Here is a 25771-nt window from a genome sequence, read left to right on the forward strand (position 1 = left end):
GCTTTTGTTTCTTGCAGGATGAGTTGTAGCCATGAATAATACCATAAAATGTACTGAGACGATTAAAGAATTTCCAACTGGGGAAAAATGGAGAAAAAAAACCCCAAAACAATAAACAATTACGTTATGGATTCTTTGGATTCGTTTCATTGTGCAGAAAAAAATGACCTGAAAACGTGATTTATTTTTTACCTTTTGCTATTTTTGGATGGGAAAAATTAGGGAAATTCAAATTTTTATAATTTGTTAAATATATATTTTTTAAACTCTTTTTTTCTTTAAGTCCACCTACAACCTTCGATGCTTTCACGCGGGCTTTAAGCATGTCCCCTATTTCCATGGCTACCCCCCTTTGGCACACCCCTATCACGCTATGGTAAAGGGGAGACGTAAACCTAACCAACCTCTGTACATAGGCCTCACTAGTGGGCGTGGATGTCATACACGAGGGTCCTGCGCCAAGGACTTTCTTTGATGAGCCAAATTGGCTAATGAGTAGAGATGAGCACATACATTTGCACAATCCCAGTAATGTGGACCGGTCAGTATTCCGCAACTGATGGACGGGAGCCCAATGAACCGCCTCCTATCTGCCGGCATCGGCGGCTCCTTTTCCATTAGGCGTCTTGAGAAATTACTCTGCAATGACCACATAGCCCAGGAGCCGCGGATGCCGGCAGGTAAGAGGCGGTTTTGCAGGATTCCCGTCCGATGGCCATGGAATACTGACCTGGACACTGGACCAGGTTCTGTGAATGGATCCGCTCATCTCTACTAATAAGTGATGGCTCTAGGTTTGGTAGACGTGGCTCATCCACATTTAATGCACGTCTGGTCTCCTACGGCTTCCCTCAAGTACCACGTTGTACCCATAGTAGCCTCTCTAATCAGTGGCTACCTACCTTCATCTGAGGCACAGACTCCCCGGTCAGCATGGCTTCATCAACAATACATCGGCCGCGCAGAAGCAACACGTCACAGGGGACCAAGTTCTCATTGGCCGATCTGCCTGGAGTTAAAGAAAAGAACAGTTCTGTCTATACCTGCGTCCTCCATCATGGTGATGCTCCTGGGGTACGCGGCACACTCAGTATGGCCACGACAAGGGTCTCCAGAAGAGTGACTTTACCTATAGACACGATGTCCCCCGATATGATCTCGTCGCTGGAGATCGGCCTCCACTTCCGATTTCTGTAGACCTTAGAGAGAGCGGATACAGATGTTGAAAAGTCAGCGCAGTACGGTCGGGGGGTTGGTGTGGATGTTGAGGACCGGGCGTAGCTCCTCATCCGCCCCCTGCTCACCTGAATCATATGGGGCTTGTTCCCCATCTTCCTGATCTCCGACAAGTTCCTCATCTGTTGCTGGACCAGTGAGGCCTCGAACGCCACCAACATGAAGAGGGTGAAGACGCTGTAATACCAGTACTCGTCCAGACACCAGAGCCCGACACAGAACACCTGACGGCGTAACAAGAGGGCGTCACAGACCTTCGCAGGCCCCTAAAGTAACGGTCTTATCCACGTCTAGAGACTGACACGGCCATAATGTCAGGGGATGTGCTCATGCAGTGTCCCTCCACTGTGGCACATACGTATGCTTGGCCAATCTGAGGATACAGGTTCAATTATTCCCAACACCAATAGTCATCAACTATTCTTAGGGTCACTGATATCTTGTAGATCAGAGGGGTCCGACTAACAATCCCAACAACAGGGGTCTCAAATGCTCCATAGGATAGAAACAGAGACCGTGTATACGTGCCACCTCTAAAATTACTTTCTTGGGACTGCTGAGTGTCACGATCAGCCATCTGATAAACTGCGTAGTGTGGCGGCTGCACAGGCTGACAGCATCTCAGGAGCGGTCAGACACCCTCCGATCATCCAAGCTTTGGTAAGTAATGCTCATATCATTGTCAGGAGTTATCTACCCACAGACTGTTCTCTCTTCCACCTGGACGGAATCTAATTATTAACAGTCTACTGTTCTGTGTACACAGCTCAGGTGCAGATTCATGTGTCTCCATACTTACACACCACGTCTCTACTGTCTGTAAAACTTTTGTGAACTTCATCTGAGCCCTGGTGGACGCTTGCTTGGAGCGGGCTCAGGTGAATGTGAACATTTTCTGGCGGATGCGTGCATGGAGTAGGCTCAGGAGCTGAACCCACGCAGTACCTGGCGGATGTGTGCACGGAGCGGGCTCAGGAGGTGAACCTGAACATTTTCTTGCGGATGCGTGAATAGAGTAGGCTTAGGAGCTAAACCCGCGCAGTGCCCAACGGACATGTGCATGGAGCAGGCTCAGGAGCTGAACCCGCGCAGTACCTGGCGGATGTGTAAATAGAGCGGGCTCAGGAGCTGAACCCGCGCAGTACCCGGTGGACGTGTGCATGGAGCAGGCTCAGGAGCTGAACCCGCGCAGTACCTGGCGGATGTGTGCATGGAGCGGGCTCAGGAGCTGAACCCGCGCAGTACCCGGTGGACGTGTGCATGGAGCAGGCTCAGGAGCTGAACCCGCGCAGTACCCGGTGGACGTGTGCATGGAGTAGGCTCAGGAGCTGAACCCGTGCAGTACCCAGTGGACGTGTTCATGGAGCAGGCTCAAGCGCCAAACCCATGCAGTACCCGGTGGACGCATGCAGGGCCGGACTGGCCATCTGGCAATTCTGGCAAATGCCAGAAGGGCCTGTCTGGTCGTGGGCTGCCTTGTCTGCTTCATTGTTAACAGAATCAGTGTTCTCAAGATACCCATACTGTGAAGAGTTGTGATGGAGCACAAAGTCGCTGACTCCGTCACTTACCCCTGCAGGCCACGGGTATCATTAGAAATATTGGTCTTGTAGTACATCTTTATTTCCTCCATCCAGGGTAATATTAGAAATATATCCCATCAGGTTCATGGGAAAGGGGACAACATGGGCCTGTGTGATTTCAAATGCCAGGGCTGTATTTCATGCCGTAGTCCGTACCTGGACGCATGCATGGAGCAGGCTCAGGCGCCGAATCCGTGCAGTACCCAGTGGAAGCGTGAACGGAGCAGGCTCAGGCGCTGAACCTGTGCAGTACCCGGTGGATGCATGCATGGAGCAGGCTCAGGAGCTGAACCTGTGCAGTACCCAGTGGATGCGTGCATGGAGCAGGCTCAGGCGCCGAACCCGTGCAATACCCGGTGGATGCATGCATGGAGCAGGCTCAGGAGCTGAACCTGTGCAGTACCCAGTGGATACATGCATGGAGCAGGCTCAGGCGCCGAACCCGTGCAGTACCCGGTGGATGCATGCATGGAGCAGGCTCAGGAGCTGAATCTGTGCAGTACCCAGTGGAAGCGTGCAAGGAGCAGGCTCAGGCGCTGAACCTGTGCAGTACCCGGTGGATGCGGGCATGGAGCAGGCTCAGGAGCTGAACCCGTGCAGTACCCAGTGGATGAGTGCATGGAGCAGGATCTAGACCTGTGCAGCACCAAGCAGACGCGTGCAAAGAGTGGGCCCAGGAGCTGAACCTGCACAATTTCTGGCGAATATGTGTATGAAGCGAGCTCAGGAGCTGATCCCGCGCCATATCCGGAAGATGCATGTATGAAGCGAGCTCAGGCAATGAACTCGTGTCATATCCGGCAGATGCCAGCTGTGTTACACAGATGGCATCCGCATAGAACAGCAGTGACTGGAGCAAGCGCCGATCACTGCCATTTATCCAATTAATGCCACTGCCAATCACCCATGGCAGCATTTAAATGTCATAATCACTGCTCCCAGTGCTTCCCCCTATACTATGAAGAGGAGAAAAAGGCATCTTTCAAAAATCACCACTCGTCCCACAGAAAGACAAGCCCTCGTATGTGTATGTCGATACACAGAAAAAAACTAAACATGAACACAAAAAATTGGCTCAGAGCCGCTGATAGTGAGAGGAAGATGAGGAGTTGGGGGTAAAACCGTTCATTTATAGTCAAACTATGGAGATACATTGGTCCGCACAGGAGCTGCGTACGTAAAACAACGAGGCAGATTTAAGTCGTTTCTTATAAGAAGATCATTCATTACCTGAAAGACGAAGAAGGGGGCGATGGCTCTCTCCTTAAACAGGTGTAGGAAGTCCGGCACGACCATCTCAGCCCTGGGAAAAGAAGAAAAGGGACATCATAAATATAAAAGGAGCGACGTGCCGGCCTCTGCGTGCGACGTGCCCCGCTCTTACTTGTTGGTGCCGTAGGTCTTCTCGGCAGCTCTAATGTCGGCCTCTTCCATGTAACCCTTCGCCCCCTGGTAATAGGAGAGCTTCCGCTCCACGGGGAACACAACCGGGAAGAACTCTTTCTTCTCCCCCGAGTCGTAAGAATACTTGATTTTTTGGAATTCGAAGCTGAGGGTCTCCTGTCCATCTTCACTCTGAGGGTCCAGACAGCGGGGTCATTATTACAGCACATTATACAGTGCACATTACCTGAAGGTGGGCCGACCCCACCAGCCGACTGAGGAGTATGGGGACCTTCCGGCTCTCCCCGACAGATGGAGCCTGGGGCGAAAAGGATCGGGCGACGTTGGAATTTCAACGTCAGATTCCTTTACATTCAGGGAAGTCAGGCCGGTGCCGACATCTCCGGACAGCAGCAGAGAATTAAGGCATGCTGGGAGTTGTAGTTTTGCAGTAGCTGCAGACCACCTCTCAGAAAAAACATGTTTACCTCCTGTACACTACGTCCAACCTTCCATTTACTAGAACGCCTCATGCCCCTGATAATTATGGAGGGCTGGTATCAGGCGCATGGCCCGGCTCCATAATTATAGGGGGGGGGGAGGGGGGCTGGTATCAGGTGTACGGCCCAGCTCCGTAATTATGGGGGAGAGGGCTGGTATTAGGTGTACGGCCCAGCTCCATAATTATGAGGGGCTGGTATCAGGCGTACGGCCCAGCTCCATAATTATGGGGGAGGGGGGCTGGTATCAGGTGTACAGCCCAGCTCCATAATTATGGGGGGCTGGTATCAGGCGCACAGCCCGGCTCCATAATTATAGGGGAGAGGGACTGGTATCAGGCGCACGGCCCGGCTCCATAATTATGGGGGAGAGGGGCTGGTATCAGGCGTACGACCCGGCTCCATAATTATGGGGGGCTGGTATCAGGCGTACAGCCCAGTTCCACAGTTATGGGGGAGAGGGGCCGGTATCAGGTGTATGACCCGGCTCCATAATAATGGAGGAGGGGCAGGTATCAGGCGTACGGCCTGGCTCCATAATTAAGGGGGGGCGGTAATCAGGTGTACGGCCAGCTCCACAATTATGGGGGAGAGAAGTGGGGGCTGGTATCAGGTGTACAGCCCGCTCCACAATTATAGGGGGCCGGTTATCAGGTGTATGGCTCAGCTCCATAATTATGGGGGGAGGGGAGGGGGCTGGTATCAGGCGTACGGCCTGGCTCCATAATTCTGGTGGGACCGGTTTCAGCACCACATGATAGACAACAACATGTTTACCTATAAATACCCTCCTCCCTTTGTGTCCCGTCCTCACCTTTTCTCTAATGAGCGGCACTAGCTCTGCGGATCCATTGTTTGGGGTGGGTACAACTTTAGCCCAGGTAGCGGTGTTTGGATTTGGTTCCTGTGGGGGGAGGTAAAAGGACAGAGTGAGCTTTGCATATACAATAACAATCCGCACGTACAACACGCAGTCACTGCCAGACGGCACCAGCTGCACCAACACCACCAGCTGCACCGACCCCAGCCAGACGGCACCAGCTGCACCAACACCACCAGCTGCACCGACCCCAGCCAGACGGCACCAGCTGCACCACCACCACCAGCTGCACCAACACCACCAGATGGCACCAGCTGCACCAACACCACCAGCTGCACCAACACCACCAGATGGCACCAGCTGCACCAACACCACCAGCTGCACCGACACCCGCCAGATGGCACCAGCTGCACCGACACCCGCCAGGCGGCACCACCTGCACCCGCTGGTGACATTGTGATCTGACTGGTTAGTCGTCGTCCTGCAGCTCCGGTTTTATGAGGACCAGCAGATATATCTCAGGCCAGTAGCTCTACTGGCGCCACCTTCAGGGGTAATAACTACAAGAGTGTCACACGTCGCCCCGAAGCCTGCACCATAGCACTGGCAGTGTGACCGGCTCAGGACCCCTTCAAACATCTCATTTGTGTTGTCCCTGATCACGTTGGTGAGGGTCCGGCATCTGGCACCACCAATGAGCAGCTGTTAGCAGATCCACACAGCGCAGCCCTTGTGGCCGGTCCTGGGTACTGCAGCTCAGATTGTGTTTACTTTACTAGGAGCCGAGCTGCAGTACCTGAGGACGGCCACTACACGGTGTGAGGAGCTGTGCTGGACCCCCAGACAGCGCACTGTGAGGCCGTCCCTGCCCATCTGATACAGACCACCTATCCGAAGGCGTCCGGTTATGGAACGTACAAGTCCTAGAGAAGATTCTCGGGGTCATAAAGGTCCTCTCTGGTCAGCAGGTGCAGCCAGGGGGGACATGGGACCCTCGCTGTGGTCACCTTCCACCATATGACCCAAAGCCTCCTGAAGACCCTGTAAGACGCTAATATCAGGGGGCGCCAGGTCCTGCAGATACGAGGAGCCTCCGGCTGCACCCATGGATGCCGATTGTGAGGGACCTCCACCCATAGCAGTGACATCACAGCTTCACAATTATTTCTGATACATAGCCATATGGTCTCCTGACATTTAGCCATACGGTCCCCTGACGGGGGTCTCCATATGGAGCCGTCCATTCATTGTTCTGGGGCAATGGGGTCCGCTGACTCGCAGGACTCAGTGGTCCACATACATGTAACACCCATTCATGTCACAGTAACCTAACAGCCCCCAACTCACATACTGGGACCCCCAATAATTTAACATGTCACATATGGTCACAGACTAGAGATAATATGACGTCAGATGTGAGCTACAGGTGAATACTTGCGGCAGTGACGTCACTACGCAGGAAACCCCCAGTCCAGATGTTGGGAGCCCCCCAGCACACGTCACAGATGACGTCAGTGCCCCGCCCCCGCCACTGACCTTGGAGCAGGAGAGCGCGCAGTGCGCGTGCACCGACCACAGCCCGGACAGCACGGTGAGGACGTGCAGCAGCCCCAGCGCCGCCGCGCAGATCAGCCCGGCCTCCGGGTACTCCGACACCCCGTACACCGACACCCACAGGTACAGCCAGGCCGGGTACAGCACGGAGAAGGGCAGCACGGTGCCCCTGAGCAGCCGGGGCCGGCGGCGGTACAGGGTGACCGAGCGCACCAGCTCGTCCTGCGCCGGTACACCGCTGACACCAGCCGCCGCCGCCGCCATTCCCTTTTTGCCCCTGACACTTCCGCCTGCGTCAGCGCTGGCCCTGGCAACACCGGCATCCGCTTCCGCCGGCGAAACACGATTTCCGGTCTTGTGGGTGACGTGCAAAGCCGGGAGTGACGTCAGAGGTCGACTGCTTGGGCTCCTGCGGCGGCAGCTTTATTCACTCGTGTCGCGTAGTACTACAACTCCCAGCGAGTACATATAGGCCGTTATGTAGTACTAAAACTCCCAGCGTGTACATATAGACTTCTTTGTAGTACTACAACTCCCAGCACGTATATACATTGCACTGTGGTTACAACTCGTTTTCTTCTTTCTATATTACAGCAGTGTAATGGTTAACAGATACAACAGCCCGACCAATCATTCTGCTCTCTGCTCCAGGCCGACCAATCACAGGCGTCGCCTCCCCCCGACCAGGAAGTGCAGTAGGACCGTCACCATGTGGGCTCTTCAGGGTGACCAGAGGCGGAAGGATCATGTGAGTGACGGGACAGTGCGGCTCCTGTGTGTGTGTGACCTATGCAGACTGTACACACCGTACTGCTGGTGCTGAGGCCTCTCCTGTATGTGTGACCTGTGCAGACTGTACACCGTACTGGTGCTGAGGCGGCTCCTGTGTGTGTGACCTGTGCAGACTGTACACCGTACTGCTGGTGCTGAGGCGGCTCCTGTATGTGTGACCTGTGCACACTGTACACCGTACTGCTGGTGCTGAGGCGGCTCCTGTATGTGTGACCTGTGCACACTGTACACCGTACTCCTGGTGCTGAGGCGGCTCCTGTGTGTGTGACCTGTGCAGACTGTACACCGTACTGCTGGTGCTGAGGCGGCTCCTGTATGTGTGACCTGTGCAGACTGTACACACCGTACTGCTGGTGCTGAGGCGGCTCCTGTATGTGTGACCTGTGCAGACTGTACACACCGTACTGCTGGTGCTGAGGCGGCTCCTGTATGTGTGACCTGTACAGACTGTGTACACCGTACTGCTGGTGCTGAGGCGGCTCCTGTATGTGTGACCTGTGCAGACTGTACACCGTACTGCTGGTGCTGAGGCGGCTCCTGTATGTGTGACCTGTGCAGACTGTACACCGTACTGCTGGTGCTGAGGCGGCTCCTGTGTGTGTGACCTGTGCAGACTGTACACCGTACTGCTGGTGCTGAGGCGGCTCCTGTATGTGTGACCTGTGCAGACTGTACACCGTACTGCTGGTGCTGAGGCGGCTCCTGTATGTGTGACCTGTGCAGACTGTACATCGTACTGCTGGTGCTGGGGCGGCTCCTGTATGTGTGACCTGTGCAGACTGTACACCGTACTGCTGGTGCTGAGGCCGCTCCTGTGTGTGTGACCTGTGCAGACTGTACACCGTACTCCTGGTGCTGAGGCGGCTCCTGTATGTGTGACCTGTGCTGACTGTACACCGTACTGCTGGTGCTGAGGCGGCTCCTGTATGTGTGACCTGTGCTGACTGTACACCGTACTGCTGGTGCTGAGGCCGCTCCTGTGTGTGTGACCTGTGCAGACTGTACACCGTACTGCTGGTGCTGAGGCCGCTCCTGTATGTGTGACCTGTGCAGACTGTACACCGTACTGCTGGTGCTGAGGCCGCTCCTGTATGTGTGACCTGTGCAGACTGTACACCGTACTGCTGGTGCTGAGGCCGCTCCTGTATGTGTGACCTGTGCAGACTGTACACCGTACTGCTGGTGCTGAGGCCTCTCCTGTATGTGTGACCTGTGCAGACTGTACACCGTACTGGTGCTGAGGCGGCTCCTGTGTGTGTGACCTGTGCAGACTGTACACCGTACTGCTGGTGCTGAGGCCGCTCCTGTATGTGTGACCTGTGCAGACTGTACACCGTACTGCTGGTGCTGAAGCCTCTCCTGTATGTGTGACCTGTGCAGACTGTACATCGTACTGCTGGTGCTGGGGCGGCTCCTGTGTGTGTGACCTGTGCGGACTGTACACCGTACTGCTGGTGCTGAGGCCGCTCCTGTATGTGTGACCTGTGCAGACTGTACACCGTACTGCTGGTGCTGAGGCGGCTCCTGTGTGTGTGACCTGTGCAGACTGTACACCGTACTGCTGGTGCTGAGGCGGCTCCTGTATGTGTGACCTGTGCAGACTGTACACCGTACTGCTGGTGCTGAGGCGGCTCCTGTATGTGTGACCTGTGCAGACTGTACATACCGTACTGCTGGTGCTGAGGCCGCTCCTGTATGTGTGACCTGTGCAGACTGTGTACACCGTACTGCTGGTGCTGAGGCCGCTCCTGTGTGTGTGACCTGTGCAGACTGTACATCGTACTGCTGGTGCTGAGGCCGCTCCTGTATGTGTGACCTGTGCAGACTGTACACCGTACTGCTGGTGCTGAGGCGGCTCCTGTATGTGTGACCTGTGCAGACTGTACACCGTACTGTTGGTGCTGAGGTGGCTCCTGTATGTGTGACCTGTGCAGACTGTACACCGTACTGCTGGTGCTGAGGCCGCTCCTGTGTGTGTGACCTGTGCAGACTGTACACACCGTACTGCTGGTGCTGAGGCGGCTCCTGTATGTGTGACCTGTGCAGACTGTACACCGTACTGCTGGTGCTGGGGCGGCTCCTGTGTGTGTGACCTGTGCAGACTGTACACCGTACTGCTGGTGCTGAGGCCGCTCCTGTGTGTGTGACCTGTGCAGACTGTACACACCGTACTGCTGGTGCTGGGGCGGCTCCTGTATGTGTGACCTGTGCAGACTGTACACACCGTACTGCTGGTGCTGAGGCGGCTCCTGTATGTGTGACCTGTGCAGACTGTACACCGTACTGCTGGTGCTGGGGCAGCTCCTGTGTGTGTGACCTGTGCAGACTGTACACCGTACTGCTGGTGCTGAGGCGGCTCCTGTGTGTGTGACCTGTGCAGACTGTACACACCGTACTGCTGGTGCTGGGGCGGCTCCTGTATGTGTGACCTGTGCAGACTGTACACCGTACTGCTGGTGCTGAGGCCGCTCCTGTGTGTGTGACCTGTGCAGACTGTGCACCGTACTGCTGGTGCTGAGGCCGCTCCTGTGTGTGTGACCTGTGCAGACTGTACACCGTACTGCTGGTGCTGAGGCCGCTCCTGTATGTGTGACCTGTGCAGACTGTACACCGTACTGTTGGTGCTGAGGCGGCTCCTGTATGTGTGACCTGTGCAGACTGTACACCGTACTGCTGGTGCTGAGGCCGCTCCTGTGTGTGTGACCTGTGCAGACTGTACACACCGTACTGCTGGTGCTGAGGCGGCTCCTGTGTGTGTGACCTGTGCAGACTGTACACCGTACTGCTGGTGCTGGGGCGGCTCCTGTGTGTGTGTGACCTGTGCAGACTGTACACCGTACTGCTGGTGCTGAGGCCGCTCCTGTGTGTGTGACCTGTGCAGACTGTACACCGTACTGCTGGTGCTGGGGCGGCTCCTGTATGTGTGACCTGTGCAGACTGTACACACCGTACTGCTGGTGCTGAGGCGGCTCCTGTATGTGTGACCTGTGCAGACTGTACACCGTACTGCTGGTGCTGGGGCAGCTCCTGTGTGTGTGACCTGTGCAGACTGTACACCGTACTGCTGGTGCTGAGGCGGCTCCTGTGTGTGTGACCTGTGCAGACTGTACACCGTACTGCTGGTGCTGAGGCCGCTCCTGTGTGTGTGACCTGTGCAGACTGTACACACCGTACTGCTGGTGCTGAGGCGGCTCCTGTATGTGTGACCTGTGCAGACTGTACACCGTACTGCTGGTGCTGGGGCGGCTCCTGTGTGTGTGTGACCTGTGCAGACTGTACACCGTACTGCTGGTGCTGAGGCCGCTCCTGTGTGTGTGACCTGTGCAGACTGTACACCGTACTGCTGGTGCTGGGGCGGCTCCTGTATGTGTGACCTGTGCAGACTGTACACACCGTACTGCTGGTGCTGAGGCGGCTCCTGTATGTGTGACCTGTGCAGACTGTACACCGTACTGCTGGTGCTGAGGCCGCTCCTGTGTGTGTGACCTGTGCAGACTGTGCACCGTACTGCTGGTGCTGAGGCCGCTCCTGTATGTGTGACCTGTGCAGACTGTACACCGTACTGCTGGTGCTGAGGCCGCTCCTGTATGTGTGACCTGTGCAGACCTGATGTCCCGCCTGTGTCAGCCTTCTCTTGCGTTTCCCGGTCACAGGCAGGCCGCCCTGGAGGTCACAGCTAAGTACTGCCGCAATGAGCTGGAGGAGTACGGGACGTGTGTGAGCAGTAAACCGGGAACCTGGCAGCAGGACTGTCATGAGCAGAAAGTGAAGGTGGCGCAGTGTACTTCATCTCAGTGAGTAGCTTTAAGAAATCCCGTCATTAAAGGGGTTGTGCTCAGCGGACGCCCTATTTCCTGCGGCGTGCCTTCTGGGTATTTTCTGCAGTATGGGGCACTTTGGGCTTGTGTCTTGTGGGAAATGTGTGTTTTCTTAAATTCTTTTTACATTCCCACAATCTAAAAGGGGTTAACATCTGACTTAAAGGAAAAAATATTTTTAAATGGCGTAAATTGGCATTAATTAACCCTTTGCTGACCATGCTATTTTCCAGGACGTCCCCCTGACAGCACGCTGGAGGACGTCCTCCTCCTCCTTGCTGGGACAGGAAACAACACGAGAGGTTAAAAGGTCCCACTCCGCCCCCTTTCCTTTAGTGTTTTTTCCTGTCCCTGCATGGAGGGACACACGAGAGATCAAGCTTACCGGAGGGCTCAGGGGGATCGTGCGGCTGGTCCAAAATCCTTCCCCCTCGTCGGTAGCCCAGGGCACATACTCCCCGGGTGGGAGTCCCTGCGTCCAGAGACCAGTCGAGCGGACGCGCTCCTGGGTGAGCCGCTTCCTCCCAGGGGGAGGCTCTCGGCTCAGGCGCCAGGAAGGACAAGAGGCGCCGGCGCCAGGATGGGCGCAGAGGTCCGCATGCTCTTATACGAGCAGGCAGGGGCAGCAGAAACCTCCCGGCTTCAGCGTGCGTTCCACTGCGTGGAACGCGGAAGTAAGTAATATAGCGCTTCCTGTGACGTCAGCGGCAGCAGAGCGGGTACATTCGGCGGCAAGGTATGCGTTCCACAGGGTGGAACGCTAAAGCGTATATAAAAAGGCGCCAGATTTAAAAATAGGCGCCGGCGTTCTACAAGTTGAAGTGAGCTTCACATTAACCAGGACGCAGGTGCATGCAAGTGAAACAGCCGGAGAGGAGGTCTGCAATGCCAGAGACAAGGGGTAAGTGCAGCAGTGCTGCAAAATCCCTATATACATATATCTACCAGGAGATGTTCTATTTATATGATATATATATTTATATTTAAACAGAGGATGTGGATCCCAGGAGTGAGGAGACTGGGGTAAGTGCGCATAGCGCATATTACCTTTCTCACTTATTCCTAAGTCACTAAGATGTGCTCATTCTTATACTTAGGATAAGGAGACTCAACAGACATCCCTGTCAGTGGCAAAAAAGTCAGGCAAAGCACTGACAAAGTCCAGACGATGTTCCATATGTAATGCTAAATTACCAGAGGCACATAAAAAGGAATTATGCGAGTCCTGCATTTCCAGAGTTGTAAGAGAAGAACAACCATCATTACTATCTGAAATGAGGTCTTTAATCCGTGAAGAGGTACAAAATTCATTGGCTTCCATGACACAGCGGTACCCCTCCAGCCCAGGTCGGAGCCGTAAAAGGCCACGGTTGGATCTGGACCAAGATGATGATGAAGTGCTTTCTAAAGAAGAATCTGATGGTAGAAGTTCGGATCAAGAAGAAGGAGAGCTACCATTAGAGGAACAGGATCAAGGAAGAAAATTTCTATTCCATGTGGAAGAGACGGAAGATCTAGTGCAGGCGGTGAGAAATACAATGCAGATGAAAGAAGAACCGCGGCCGAAATCCAGACAAGATTTGATGTTTGGAGGACTGACATCACAAAGACAGACGGTATTCCCTGTGAGTGATCACCTCAAACAGATGATATTACAAGAATGGAAAGATGCTGAACGTAGACTGATAGTATCGCGAGAATTTAAAAGTCGTCTACCATTTGATCCAGAAGACATCAAGGCATGGGAGGAAATTCCGAAGATCGACGTGCCTATAGCCAAAGTTACTAAAAAAACGGCTATTCCATTCGAGGACTCTTCTAGTCTTAGAGACGCTATGGACCGCAAAGCAGATATTCTGTTGCGCCGTTCATGGGAGACGTCGGCAGCACTGATAAAAGCTAACATTGCAGCCACATCAGTAGCTAGATCAATGTATTTGTGGATGGGGCAGTTAGAGGAACATTTGGTGAATAAAACCCCACGGGCCGATTTAATTTCCTCCCTACCCATCATAAAATCTGCCACAGCCTTTATGGCGGACACATCAGCAGAATCTGTTAGATTTGCGGCCAGAAATAGTTCGTTATCCAATGCGACTCGTAGAGCTATATGGCTCAAATCTTGGTCAGGGGATAATGCATCAAAAAACAAATTATGTGCTATTCCCTTTTCAGGGTCCAAGGTATTTGGACAAGCATTAGACGATATTCTGGAATCCGCATCAGATAATAAAAAAGGTTTTCCTGAGGAAAAACCGAAAAAATTCCAGCCATTTCGGAAGAGACCTCCACCTCGAAGTTCCTATAAATTCAAGCAGCCAGAGTATAGAGAACAGTGGAGACCCAGCAGAGGTTCCTATAGAGGTGCCTATTCTCAGAACCGAAGGGGAAGAAACTCCCTGTTTGGGTCAAGCCCTAGATCTAGGAGACAATGACGCCATAGGTATAGGGGGCAGGCTCAGTCTCTTTCTGGACAACTGGAAAGAAGTCACAAAAAATGCCTATGTCCTAAAAATCATTTCAGAGGGTTACAGGATAGAGCTCATATCCCCAGCACCACACAGGTGTATCCCACCTACCAAGGTGGCAAAAGATTCACCAATGTTCATAGACATTCTGAAGTTGTTCAGTTCTCAAGTTATAGTGCGGGTCCCCACAACAGAAATAGCCAGAGGTCACTACTCTTCACTATTCTCAATCCCAAAGCCATCAGGGGAAACACGCACAATAATAAACTTAAAACCATTGAACGTCTATGTAAAATACAAAAGATTCAGAATGGAATCAATAAAAACAACGGTCCATCTCATAGACAAAGATGCGGTAATGTGTACGCTCGACCTAAAAAGCGCGTATCATCAGGTTCCAATCCATGCAACATCTCAGGAGCTTCTGAGGTTTTCTGTAAAGTTTCCGGACCAAACCTGCCACCTTCAATTTCAAGGTCTCCCGTTCGGTCTGGCGTCAGCACCGAGGATATTTACAAAATTGGTGGCGGAAGTGGTGGCATACTTAAGAAACGAAGGAATTACAATAATTCCTTATCTGGACGATTTTCTGCTGGTAGCCAGAACAAGAAACATCTTAATCCTACACAGAGATCGAGCCATTGCAGTCCTAAAATATCTAGGTTGGGTCGTGAATCAAGAAAAATCTCACATGAAACCCGAATCTCGGAAGGTATTTTTGGGAGTTCTTCTAGATGCCACCACAAGACAATCCTTTTTGCCAAAAGAAAAACAGGTGTCAATAAGAGCATTAATCATGGAATTCATAAAGCACCAGGTCACTATAAGATCAGCCATGAAGGTCTTAGGGAAGATGACAGCCTGTATCACTTGCGTAAGGTGGGCACAGGCTCACTCAAGATTGCTACAGGATCAGGTTCTCTCGGCATGGGATCGACGTCAGTCATCACTGGACAGAGTAATCCACCTATCAAAGGCAGTAAAAAAGTCATTGCACTGGTGGACACAATACAGCAACCTAAGAGTGGGGGTTCCATGGACCTGTACCCCATGTGTGGTGATCACTACGGATGCCAGCCAGTGGGGTTGGGGAGCCCATCTAGAAGGATCATTCGTCCAGGGCAGATGGCCAAAGGATATCAGTCGAAGATCTTCAAACTACAGAGAGCTTTACGCTATTTGGGAAGCTCTAAGAAGGAATCACTCCCGCTTAAAAAACCAACATGTGAAAATCTTAACGGACAACATGACAGCAGTATCCTTCATAAGACACCAAGGAGGTCCCAGATACAAACCACTTCAGGAATTGGCACGGAAAATATTTTTTTGGGCAGAAAACACAGTCCTGTCAATCACAGCAGTCCACTTAGAAGGATCTCAAAACGTCCTGGCCGATTATTTGAGCAGGAAAGAAGTCTGTCCCACAGAATGGGAATTAAACCAAGAAATCTTTCACCAATTATGTCATCGCTGGGGGACTCCCAGGATAGATCTATTCGCTACAAGAAAAAATTCAAAGGTGGCCAGATTCTATTCCCTCAACCCTACGGACATACCAGAAGCAGTCGATGCCTTGAGTCAAACATGGGTCGAACCACTATCCTATGCTTTTCCCCCAATAGCACTCATTCCGAGGGTCCTCAGGAAGATTCAGGAAGACCAAGCAACAGTTCTGATGATAGTACCATTCTGGCCAAGAAGGAGCTGGTTTCCGTTGTTAGGAGCCATGGCGATGGACAGTCCAGTCAGTCTTCCTCTATGGAAGGACATGATTCATCAAGGACCAGTGTTACATCAAAACCCGGAACGATTGCACCTTTCAGCATGGATCCTGAGAGGGACATCCTGAAATCGCGAGGGTTATCTGATGAAGTCATCTCAACGATCCAAGCTAGTCGTAAACCAGTAACCTCATCAATTTATTACAAAATTTGGAAGAAGTTCTGTATGACAGGTGGCAGGTCGGCCGGAATGTCAGAAAACCCGGATGTGCCCAGAGTTCTGGATTTTCTCCAATCGGGATTCAATATGGGGCTGAGACCTAGTACCCTTAAAGTACAAATTTCAGCACTTAGCACATTTCTGGATTATCCATTAGCCTCTCATCCGTGGATAATGAGATTCATAAAAGCTGTCCAGAGATTACGTCCCACAGTTAGGCAATTAACTCCCCCTTGGGATTTAAATTTAGTACTCCGAGCCCTATGTAAAGATCCGTTTACCCAGAAAGATGACATGCCCATTGCAATAAGAACTTGGAAAACAGCCTTTTTGGTAGCTATTACGACAGCCAAAAGAGTAGGGGAAATACAAGCTCTGTCAATTAGGGACCCGTACCTCCAGGTTCGTGAGGATCATATAATCCTAAAACTAGACCCATCATTTATTCCCAAAGTAGCTTCAGTACAAAACAGAAATCAGGACATAATTCTACCCTCCTTTTGCAATAAACCCTCTAATACAAAAGAACAATCTTTGCATTCTCTTGATGTCAGACAGGCAGTACTAGATTATTTAGAGGCCACTAGTACTTGGAGAAAGGATCCCAATCTTTTTGTCCTGTTTGGGGGTAAAAATAAGGGTAAAAAAGCATCCAAAACATCTATAGCTAGATGGATCACTACAGTAATTTCAAAAGCCTATGTGTCAGAAGGGGTAGATTGTCCTGTGGGAATAAAAGCCCATTCAACTCGGGCCATTTCAGCGTCATGGGCCGAACGGGCAGGGGCATCATTAGAACAAATTTGTAAAGCTGCGACTTGGGCCAGTGTGAACACATTCTGTAAACACTACAAATTGGATGTGTTAGCAAACCAACAAATGTCTTTTGGGAGAAAGGTTCTCCAGGCAGTTGTCCCACCCTAAAGGAGTTTCTTTGGTATTCTCCAGCGTGCTGTCAGGGGGACGTCCTGGAAAATGGGTATTATACCTACCGATAATTCGGTTTCCAGGAGTCCATCCTGACAGCACCGTTACTTCCCCCCCTTATGTATACTATGTCATATGCTGTAAATATGATTTGGTTAATAAAATTCAATTGGTATCTATCCATGGTGTGGTACTTGTCAAAACACTAAAGGAAAGGGGGCGGAGTGGGACCTTTTAACCTCTCGTGTTGTTTCCTGTCCCAGCAAGGAGGAGGAGGACGTCCTCCAGCGTGCTGTCAGGATGGACTCCTGGAAACCGAATTATCGGTAGGTATAATACCCATTTTCTGGTTGTTTTTTTGTTTTTTTTCTTTTAAAAGCAGTAAGTTGTTTTTTGTTTTATTTTATCGCTGTCAACATAGACATATGAGGGCTTAATATTTGAGGGACGAGTTGTACTTTTGAATGGCAACATTCATTTTATCATGGGATGCACTGGAAAGCATGAAAAAAAAATTCTAAGTGTTGCGAAATTAGAAAAAAGTGCAATTCCCCAATTTATTTTTTTTTTAAATTTACCATGTTCACTATATGGTAAAAATGACCCTGAGATATGGTTCTCCAGATCAGTACAAGTACGCACATACCAAACGGTTATCTTTGTTTGTTTTATTTTTTTATTTTTTTTTTTTTTTTTAATTTAAAGGGAAGGTGCCATCAAAAAAATTTTTTTGCAGCAATTGTAAAAATGTAAAGAATTAATGTTTACATTTTCTTAAAAAATATTATCATTTGTTTATAATTTAGTAAAATATGAAAAATAATTTGAAAAGTTTTGGAATTTCCACTTTTAAACACTAGGGGGAGCAGCTGCTGAAATTTTAGAAAAACCTAGTGTACAACTAGCTCACATTACAGCACTGCAGTAATTATGGGCGGAGTCTGCTGACGTGTGTGATGTCTCCTCTCCTTCCCTTCTGGGTGTTTGCTAAGGGATAAGAGGATGATATTCAGGAACCCAGTGAGCAGCCATTTTGTTGGTGACTGCAGAGTAAGGCTACGTTCACATTTGCGTTGTGCGCCGCAGCGTCGGCGCCGCAGCGCACAACGCAAACAAAAACGCAGCAAAACGCATGCACAACGCTGCGTTTTGCGCCGCATGCGTCGTTTTTTTCATTGAATTTGGACGCAGCAAAAATGCAACTTGCTGCGTCCTCTGCGCCCCAACGCGGGCGCCGCAGCGACGCATGCGGCGCAAAACGCAAGTGCGCCGCATGTCCATGCGCCCCCATGTTAAATATAGGGGCGCATGACGCATGCGGCGCCGCTGCGGCGCCCGACGCTGCGGCGCTGGCCGCAAATGTGAACGTAGCCTAAGGCTGCCATCACACTATCAGTATTTGGTCAGTATTTTACCTCAGTATTTGTAAGCCAAAACCAGGAGTGGAACAATTAGAGGAGAAGTATAACAGACACATCTGCACCACTTCTGCATTTATCACCCACTCCTGGTCTTGGCTTACAAATACTGAGGTAAAATACTGACCAAATACTGCTAGTGTGACCGCAGCCTTAGGCTACTTTCACACTAGCGTTGTTTGCAATACGTCGCAATGCGTCATTCAGGAGAAAAAAAAACGCATCCTGCAAAGTTGTCTGCAGGATTCGTTTTTTCCCCATAGACTAACATTACCGACGCATTGCGATGTATTGCCACACGTCGCAACCGTCGTGCGACGGTTGCGTCGTGTTTTGGCGGACCGCCGCCACAAAAAAATGTTACATGTAACTTTTTTTGTGCGTCGAGTCCAACATTTTCGACCGCGCATGTGTGGCCGAAACTCCGCCCCCTCCTCCCCGGACCTTACAATGGGGCAGCGGAAGCGTCGTAAGACTGCTTCCACTGCCCACGTCGGGCATTTCTTTCACAGCATGTGTCGGTACGTCGGGCCGACGCAGCGCGACTGGCCCCTTACTGACGCTAGTGTGAAAGCAGCCTTATACTGACAAGTAGACAGTCACCGAGGATGGCAGGCAGCAAGGATTCTGGGAGATATGTGGTGGAGGGAGCAGGGTGACAGCAGCACAGAGTATTTCAGGAGAGCAGTGTGCTGGTCTATGGGGGGCACCATGTTTAGTGCGCAGAGCAGCCAGGGATTGTACACAGAGCACTGTCTTTTATACACATGGATGGACCGTCTGCACCACAGAAATCCAGGAAACATTTCTGTGGATTGATGGCCTGTTCTGATCCAGACTTTGCATGCAGACCCCATTCCCCTCCTCAGATCCTGTCTTCTCCATCCTGTCCTGGCGATGTGTGAAAGCGAGGCGACAGGCGCAGTCTGGGGTGACGCTGGGAAGGAAATGTAGCCATATAGTAACGATAAAAATGAGACTCCTCTTCAGCTGCCTCACCAGCCTTCCCCTGACTGCACCTAACTGGAGGTCATGCTGCCCCCTCTATTACCCCAGACCCGCGTGCAGGTGCTCAGCCAGAACCACCCTATAATGGTCCGCTTTCTGAAGATAATACTGCCATAGTGTTCTCACATAATACCGCCATATAGATCACACAGTACCGCTATATAGATCACACACAATACCATCAAATAGATCACACAATACTGTCATACAGTTCTCACATAATACCACCATATAGACCACACATAATACCGCCAGTGTTCTCACATACCGCCATATAGATCACACATAATACCGCCATATAGATCACACAATACCGCCACATACTTGTCACAATGCCGCCATATAGATCTCACATAATACCGCCATATAGATCACACACAATACCACCATATAATTCTCACAATACTGATAAAGCATAATACCACCATACAGATCACATAATACCGTCATATAGATCTCACATAATGCCATAATACAGCATGACCCCTGCAGCTCCTGTTATCGCACGCATTGAGTTGTGTGTGCAATGGGGAAAGACATGCAGGGGGGAGAGGAGTGCATAGGAGAGGATTAGATACACTGTTCACCAGACAGTATCACACAGGATAGGATTAGATACAAGGCTCAGCAGACAGTATCACACAGGAGCGGATTAGATACACGGCTCAGGCTACTTTCACACTTTCGTCTTTAGGGATACGTCACAATGCTTCGTTTTGGAGAAAAAACGCATCCTGCAAAGTTGCCCGCAGGATGTGCTTTTTCCCCATAGACTTACATTAGCGACACATTGCTACGTATGGCCACACGTCGCATCCGTCGTGCGACGGATGCGTTGTGTTTCGGCGGCCGCAACGCGCAAAAAAAAGTTCCATGTAACTTTTTTTGTCCGTCGGTTCCGCTTTTTCTGCCCGCTCATGCGCGGCCGGAACTCCGCACCCTCCTCCCCGCTCATCACACTGGGTAGCGGATGCGTCGTAAGACTGCATCCGCTGCCCACGTTGTGCTAAATTTAGCACAACATCCGTCGGTACGTCGGGCCAACGGTTTGCGACGGCCCCGTACTGACGGTAGTGTGAAAGTAGCCTCAGCAGACAGTATCACACAGGAGCAGATTAGATACACAGGTCAGCACAGTATAGGATTAGATACACAGGTCAGCATACAGTATCACACAGTATAGGATTAGATACACGGTTCAGCATAGTATCACACAGTATAGGATTAGATACACGGCGCAGCAGACAGTATCACACAGGATAGGATTAGATACACAGCTCAGCAGACAGTATCATACAGGATAGGATTAGATACACGGCTCAGCAGACAGTATCATACAGGATAGGATTAGATACACGGCTCAGCATAGTATCACACATGATAGGATTAGATACACGGCTCAGCATAGTATCACACAGGATAGGATTAGATGCATGGCTCAGCACACAGTATCATACAGGATAGGATTAGATACACGGCTCAGCAGACAGTATGACACAGGAGAGGATTAGATACACGGCTCAACATAGTATCACACAGGAGAGGATTAGATACACGCGCAGCAGAAAGTATCACACAGGATAGGATTAGATACTCGCGCAGCAGAAAGTATCACACAGGATAGGATTAGATACACGGCTCAGCATAGTATCACACAGTATAGGATTAGATGCATGGCTCAGCACACAGTATCACACAGGATAGGATTAGGTACACGGCTCAGCAGACAGTATCACACAGGATAGGATTAGATACACGGCGCAGCAGACAGTATCATACAGGATAGGATTAGATACACGGCTCAGCAGACAGTATGACACAGGAGAGGATTAGATACACGGCTCAGCATAGTATCACACAGTATAGGATTAGATGCATGGCTCAGCACACAGTATCACACAGGAGAGGATTAGATACACAGCTCAGTTAGTATCACACAGGAGATGATTAGATGCATGCCTAAGCAAACAGTATCACACAGGAGAGGAGTAGATACACAGCACAGTAACACACATGGGAGGAGATAACTGCTCAGTCAGCACCACAAAGGAGAGGATTAGATCCCCTCTCCCCCCCTCCCCACTGATACTTACTTCACGGCTCCCGGCTGAGTCCTTCTCCCTCCCGTCCTTGGTCTCCTCCTCCTCCTCCTATGACTGCAGGGCTCCTGTGATTATCCTGGTAAGCTGGAGCTCACAGCTGCAGTGTGAGCTCCAGGAAGATGGCGCTGTTCTCCTGCCTCTACTGTGGTGTGGACGGCTTAGGGGGCGTGGCCAGACACAGCAGGGACTAGCTTATAATGGTAGGTATAGAGTCGGCTCCCGACTGCAGATCTCTATGCCCTGGGCTGCCGTAAATGCAGAGTGAAAGTGCCGTGCAGCTACACTTACACTCCTGCAAAGCAAAATGGCGGCGCCCAGTGGCTGAAAAAAAAATTAATAATAAAAAAAAATGTTGAAGTTAAAAAATGTAAATTTGTATTAAAAATAATTGTTTATATAAACAATCATTTTAAATACAAAAAATAAAATGCGGCACCTTTCCTTTAAGTAGTGATAGTAATTTTGGGGCTGGCGTTTTTAATGATACCATTTTGGGGTCAATACAATGTTTTGATCGCCTCTTATTGCATTTTATTGCAGTGTTGCAGAGTCCGAAAAACCGTAATTTTGACTTACATTATTTTATTTTTTTACCCATTACACCATTTACCAATTGGGTTAATTAATTTTTTATATGTTGTTAGATTGGCTTTTTCCAAACGATACCACATGTCTATTTTATTCTTTTCTAATAGGGCAAAAGGGAAGTGATTTGACCCAATCGGGGTGAGGAATGACGCTGCCCCTTCCCGCCCCGCTGTAAACGCAGCTGTCATAGGCAGATGATGGCTGGATATCACAGCCATCATCTGCTGGGCCATCAAAGTCAGGGAGGCGGCAAATAATGTAAATGTCTGTCATATGTCACTAAGGGGTTAAAAAAGAATAAAAATAAAAAAAATTCCTGCAGCTTTTGTTTCAATGTTTACCCGGTCCACGCTTGACACTGAAAGTGTCCAATCACTGATTGAGGCGGTACACCATATCCTTAGGTGGCCGTGTCCTCCATTTTGGTTTGGTGTGCCGATTGGTCGCCATGTGTCACTGTTTTATGTTTGGTGAATGTGTTCCGTTTCCATCCCTCCGTATTCCATTTTTCTCCCTTCAGTCCTATAATACGGAAGATTCGTACTCAATGTGCCGAACCCTTTGGGGCTTTCGAGCAATGTCTGAAACAAAACCAGATGGCGGTGGAAAACTGCTCCCAGCACGTGACGGAATTTCTTCAGTGCGCCGAGAGCGTCAAGGTGCCTGAGCAGGTAATCTACCGCCGTGCGGTGAGACGGCGCCTACAGCTCGCGATCAGTATATTCACCCCCCACATTTCTGTTTCCACAGGTCCAGAACTGACTGCGGGTGCTGCGGTCCGGCGAGGATCTTGCCTCACGTGCCTCATACAACTCTCATAGAGTGACCACCATTGTTCCATAGGCGACCCAATTATGTACAGCCTGTCCTATAACTGGATAGCACCTTCTTGTTCTTGTAGGCTAGTATTTGTATTTTATGTGTAATTTCTGCTGTTTAAGGATGAAAATCCTCCTTATAGTTCAGCAGATCCATAATCTCTAGAGGACCCTGTGTTACATGTAGTTGGGGACAGATTTTCTATAAGAAATCCTCCAAATCTTGATTTTTTTTTTTTTTTTGTGATCGTCACAGAGAGAGCAAACTGGCATTGTTGTTTATAGCAACCAATCACATTTCAGCTTTTATTTTCCCAGAGCAGTTTATGAAATAAGAGGAGCTCTGATTGGTTGCTATGGGAAACGAGGCCTGTTTGTCTCTAAGCCAGTTTAAGGCCTGCAATGTCTACTCAGGAATTTTTACCACTGCTTATGTGATCCTCATGTTGTACAGTGACCGCTGTAACTGGCAGAACTGTGATGCGCTCCATAAAGAAGCATGATGCCATTTAAAGGCGATGTCCAATAATAAAAAGTTACCACCTATGTGCTGAATATCTGATGATTTACTAATCGATTGATATTGGTCCCAATAATTGGACCCCACTCTGCAAAATGGGGAACTTTTATCCCCATTACAAAATTTAGCCTAACCCCTCCCCATTCCTTCTCTATGGGGGCGACTGGGAGTAGCAGAGTGTAGTGCTCCATTGGCAATGAATGGAGCAGCTGTCGAGCGTTCCCACTGTCGCTCCGTTTTGATGATGGGCCCTAGTGTTTGGACCCCCATCTGATTGTTTATTACCCATCTTCTGGACAGGTGATAACTTGTTTTTCACCGGACAACCCCTTTAAATATGCCTGACTAGTTTGGCGAGATAGTAGAGCAAATGTGGAGGAAACGACCTCTTGCCATTGCAGTGAAAGTAACCCTATGATGCGTGTCTGATAATTTGTACTGTGTTTCCATTATTCAGAGATAAGTACATTAATAAATGGAAGCTGTTGTGGGGCCTCCTGTAGTCTCCTGGACTCTACTCCATCTGTGCGCCCCCTAAAGTTACATGTCGTGTGTCCACACTACATATACATTTACTAGATACACTTACAGTGCCTTGCGAAAGTATTCGGCCCCTTGAAACTTTTCAACCTTTTCCCACATATCATGCTTCAAACATAAAGATACCAAATGTAAATTTTTGGTGAAGAATCAACAACAAGTGGAACACAATTGTGAAGTTGAACGAAATTTATTGGTTATTTTACATTTTTGTGGAAATTCAAAAACTGAAAAGTGGGGCGTGCAATATTATTCGTCCCCTTTACTTTCAGTGCCGCAAACTCACTCCAGAAGGTCATTGTGGATCTCTGAATGATCCAATGTTGTCCTAAATGCCTAATGATGATAAATAGAATCCACCTGTGTGTAATCAAGTCTCCGTATAAATGCACCTGCTCTGTGATAGCCTCAGGGTTCTGTTTGAAGCACAGAGAGCATCATGAAGACCAAGGAACACAACAGGCAGGTCCGTGATACTGTTGTGGAGAAGTTTAAAGCCGGATTTGGATACAAAATGATTTCCAAAACTTTAAACATCCCAAGGAGCACTGTGCAAGCGATCATATTGAAATGGAAGGAGTATCATACCACTGCAAATCTGCCAAGACTTGGCCGTCCCTCTAAACTGTCATCTCAAACAAGGAGAAGACTGATCAGAGATGCAGCCAAGAGGCCCATGATCACTGTGGATGAACTGCAGAGATCTACAGCTTAGGTGGGACAGTCTGTCCATAGGACAACAATCAGTTGTACACTGCACAAATCTGGCCTTCATAGAAGAGTGGCAAGAAGAAAGCCATTTCTCAAAGATATCCATAAAAAGTGTCATTTAAAGTTTGCAACAAGCCACCTGGGAGACACACCAAACGTGTGGAAGAAGGTGCTCTGGTCAGATGAAACCAAAATCGAACTTTTTGGCAGCAATGCCAAACGATATGTTTGGCATAAAGGCAACACAGCTCATCCCCCTGAACACACCATCCCCACTGTCAAACATGGTGGTGGCAGCATCATGGTTTGGACCTGCTTTTCTTCAGCAGGGACAGGGAAGATGGTTAAAATTGATGGGAAGATGGATGGAGCCAAATACACGACCATTCTTGAATAAAACCTGTTGGATTCTGCAAAAGACCTGAGACTGGGACGGAGATTTGTCTTCCAACAAGATAATGATCCCAACCATAAAGCAACATCTACAATGGAATGGTTCACAAATAAACGTATCCAGGTGTTAGAATGGCCAAGTCAAAGTCCAGACCTCAATCCAATCGAGAATCTGTGGAAAGAGCTGAAAACTGCTGTTCACAAACAATCTCCAGCAAACCTCACTGAGCTCGAGCTGTTTGCCAAGGAAGAATGGGCGAGAATTTCAGTCTCTCGATGTACAAAACTGACAGAGATATACCCCAAGCGACTTGCAGCTGTAATCGCAGCACAAGGTGGCGCAACAAAGTATTAATTTAAAGGGGCCGAATAATATTGCACGCCCCACTTTTCAGTTTTTGATTTTCCACAAAAATGTAAAATAACCAATACATTTTGTTCAACTTCACAATTGTGTTCCACTTGTTGTTGATTCTTCACCAAAAATTTACATTTGGTATCTTTATGTTTGAAGCATGATATGTGGGAAAAGGTTGAAAAATTCCAGGGAGCCGAATACTTTCGCAAGGCACTGTAGCTAGGTTCACATTTACTGAGTGCAGGTGTCCTGACGTGAATTTCCATCCTCATGTGTGTATGAAAGATGCAGGT

General features: G+C 49.8%; 2 protein-coding genes across 4 annotated transcripts in view; one reads left to right on the top strand and one right to left on the bottom strand.

Moving 5' to 3' along the window:
* The window catches only part of ATP13A1 (ATPase 13A1), a 41511-nt gene extending 34071 nt beyond the window's left edge, over positions 1 to 7440 (bottom strand). The window contains exons 1-7 of the mRNA XM_077262074.1: positions 7059 to 7440; positions 5517 to 5606; positions 4204 to 4394; positions 4050 to 4122; positions 1305 to 1460; positions 1130 to 1199; positions 903 to 1009 (exon numbers count right to left, since the gene is read on the bottom strand). Coding sequence (XP_077118189.1) covers positions 903 to 1009; positions 1130 to 1199; positions 1305 to 1460; positions 4050 to 4122; positions 4204 to 4394; positions 5517 to 5606; positions 7059 to 7340 — 969 coding nt within the window. The 5' untranslated portion in view covers positions 7341 to 7440. The remainder of the gene's footprint in view (positions 1 to 902; positions 1010 to 1129; positions 1200 to 1304; positions 1461 to 4049; positions 4123 to 4203; positions 4395 to 5516; positions 5607 to 7058) is intronic.
* CHCHD5 (coiled-coil-helix-coiled-coil-helix domain containing 5) lies at positions 7073 to 23502 on the top strand. Of its 3 annotated transcripts, none has more exons than XM_077262077.1 (5): positions 7073 to 7199; positions 7728 to 7824; positions 11522 to 11662; positions 22659 to 22809; positions 22889 to 23502. In XM_077262077.1, coding segments are annotated over exons 2-5 (306 nt in total). In that variant the 5' UTR covers positions 7073 to 7199; positions 7728 to 7822; the 3' UTR covers positions 22901 to 23502. The 3 variants fall into 3 exon arrangements, with proteins under 3 accessions (XP_077118192.1, XP_077118193.1, XP_077118190.1); XM_077262078.1 differs by having other exon boundaries at positions 7091 to 7199; positions 7671 to 7824; XM_077262075.1 differs by lacking the exon at positions 7073 to 7199 and adding an exon at positions 7374 to 7578 and having other exon boundaries at positions 7671 to 7824.
* Positions 23503 to 25771: the final 2269 nt, after the last annotated feature.

The sequence above is a fragment of the Ranitomeya variabilis genome, chromosome 5, assembly GCF_051348905.1.
Source record: "Ranitomeya variabilis isolate aRanVar5 chromosome 5, aRanVar5.hap1, whole genome shotgun sequence".
In the NCBI taxonomy this organism is placed as follows: Eukaryota; Metazoa; Chordata; class Amphibia; order Anura; family Dendrobatidae; genus Ranitomeya; species Ranitomeya variabilis.

Bases quoted from the DNA above. Each gene is read 5' to 3' on its own strand.
- CHCHD5 (XM_077262077.1), top strand. The intron at 11,663-22,658 runs GTGAGTAGCTTT...TTCTCCCTTCAG, and splicing joins GCGCAGTGTACTTCATCTCA to TCCTATAATACGGAAGATTC.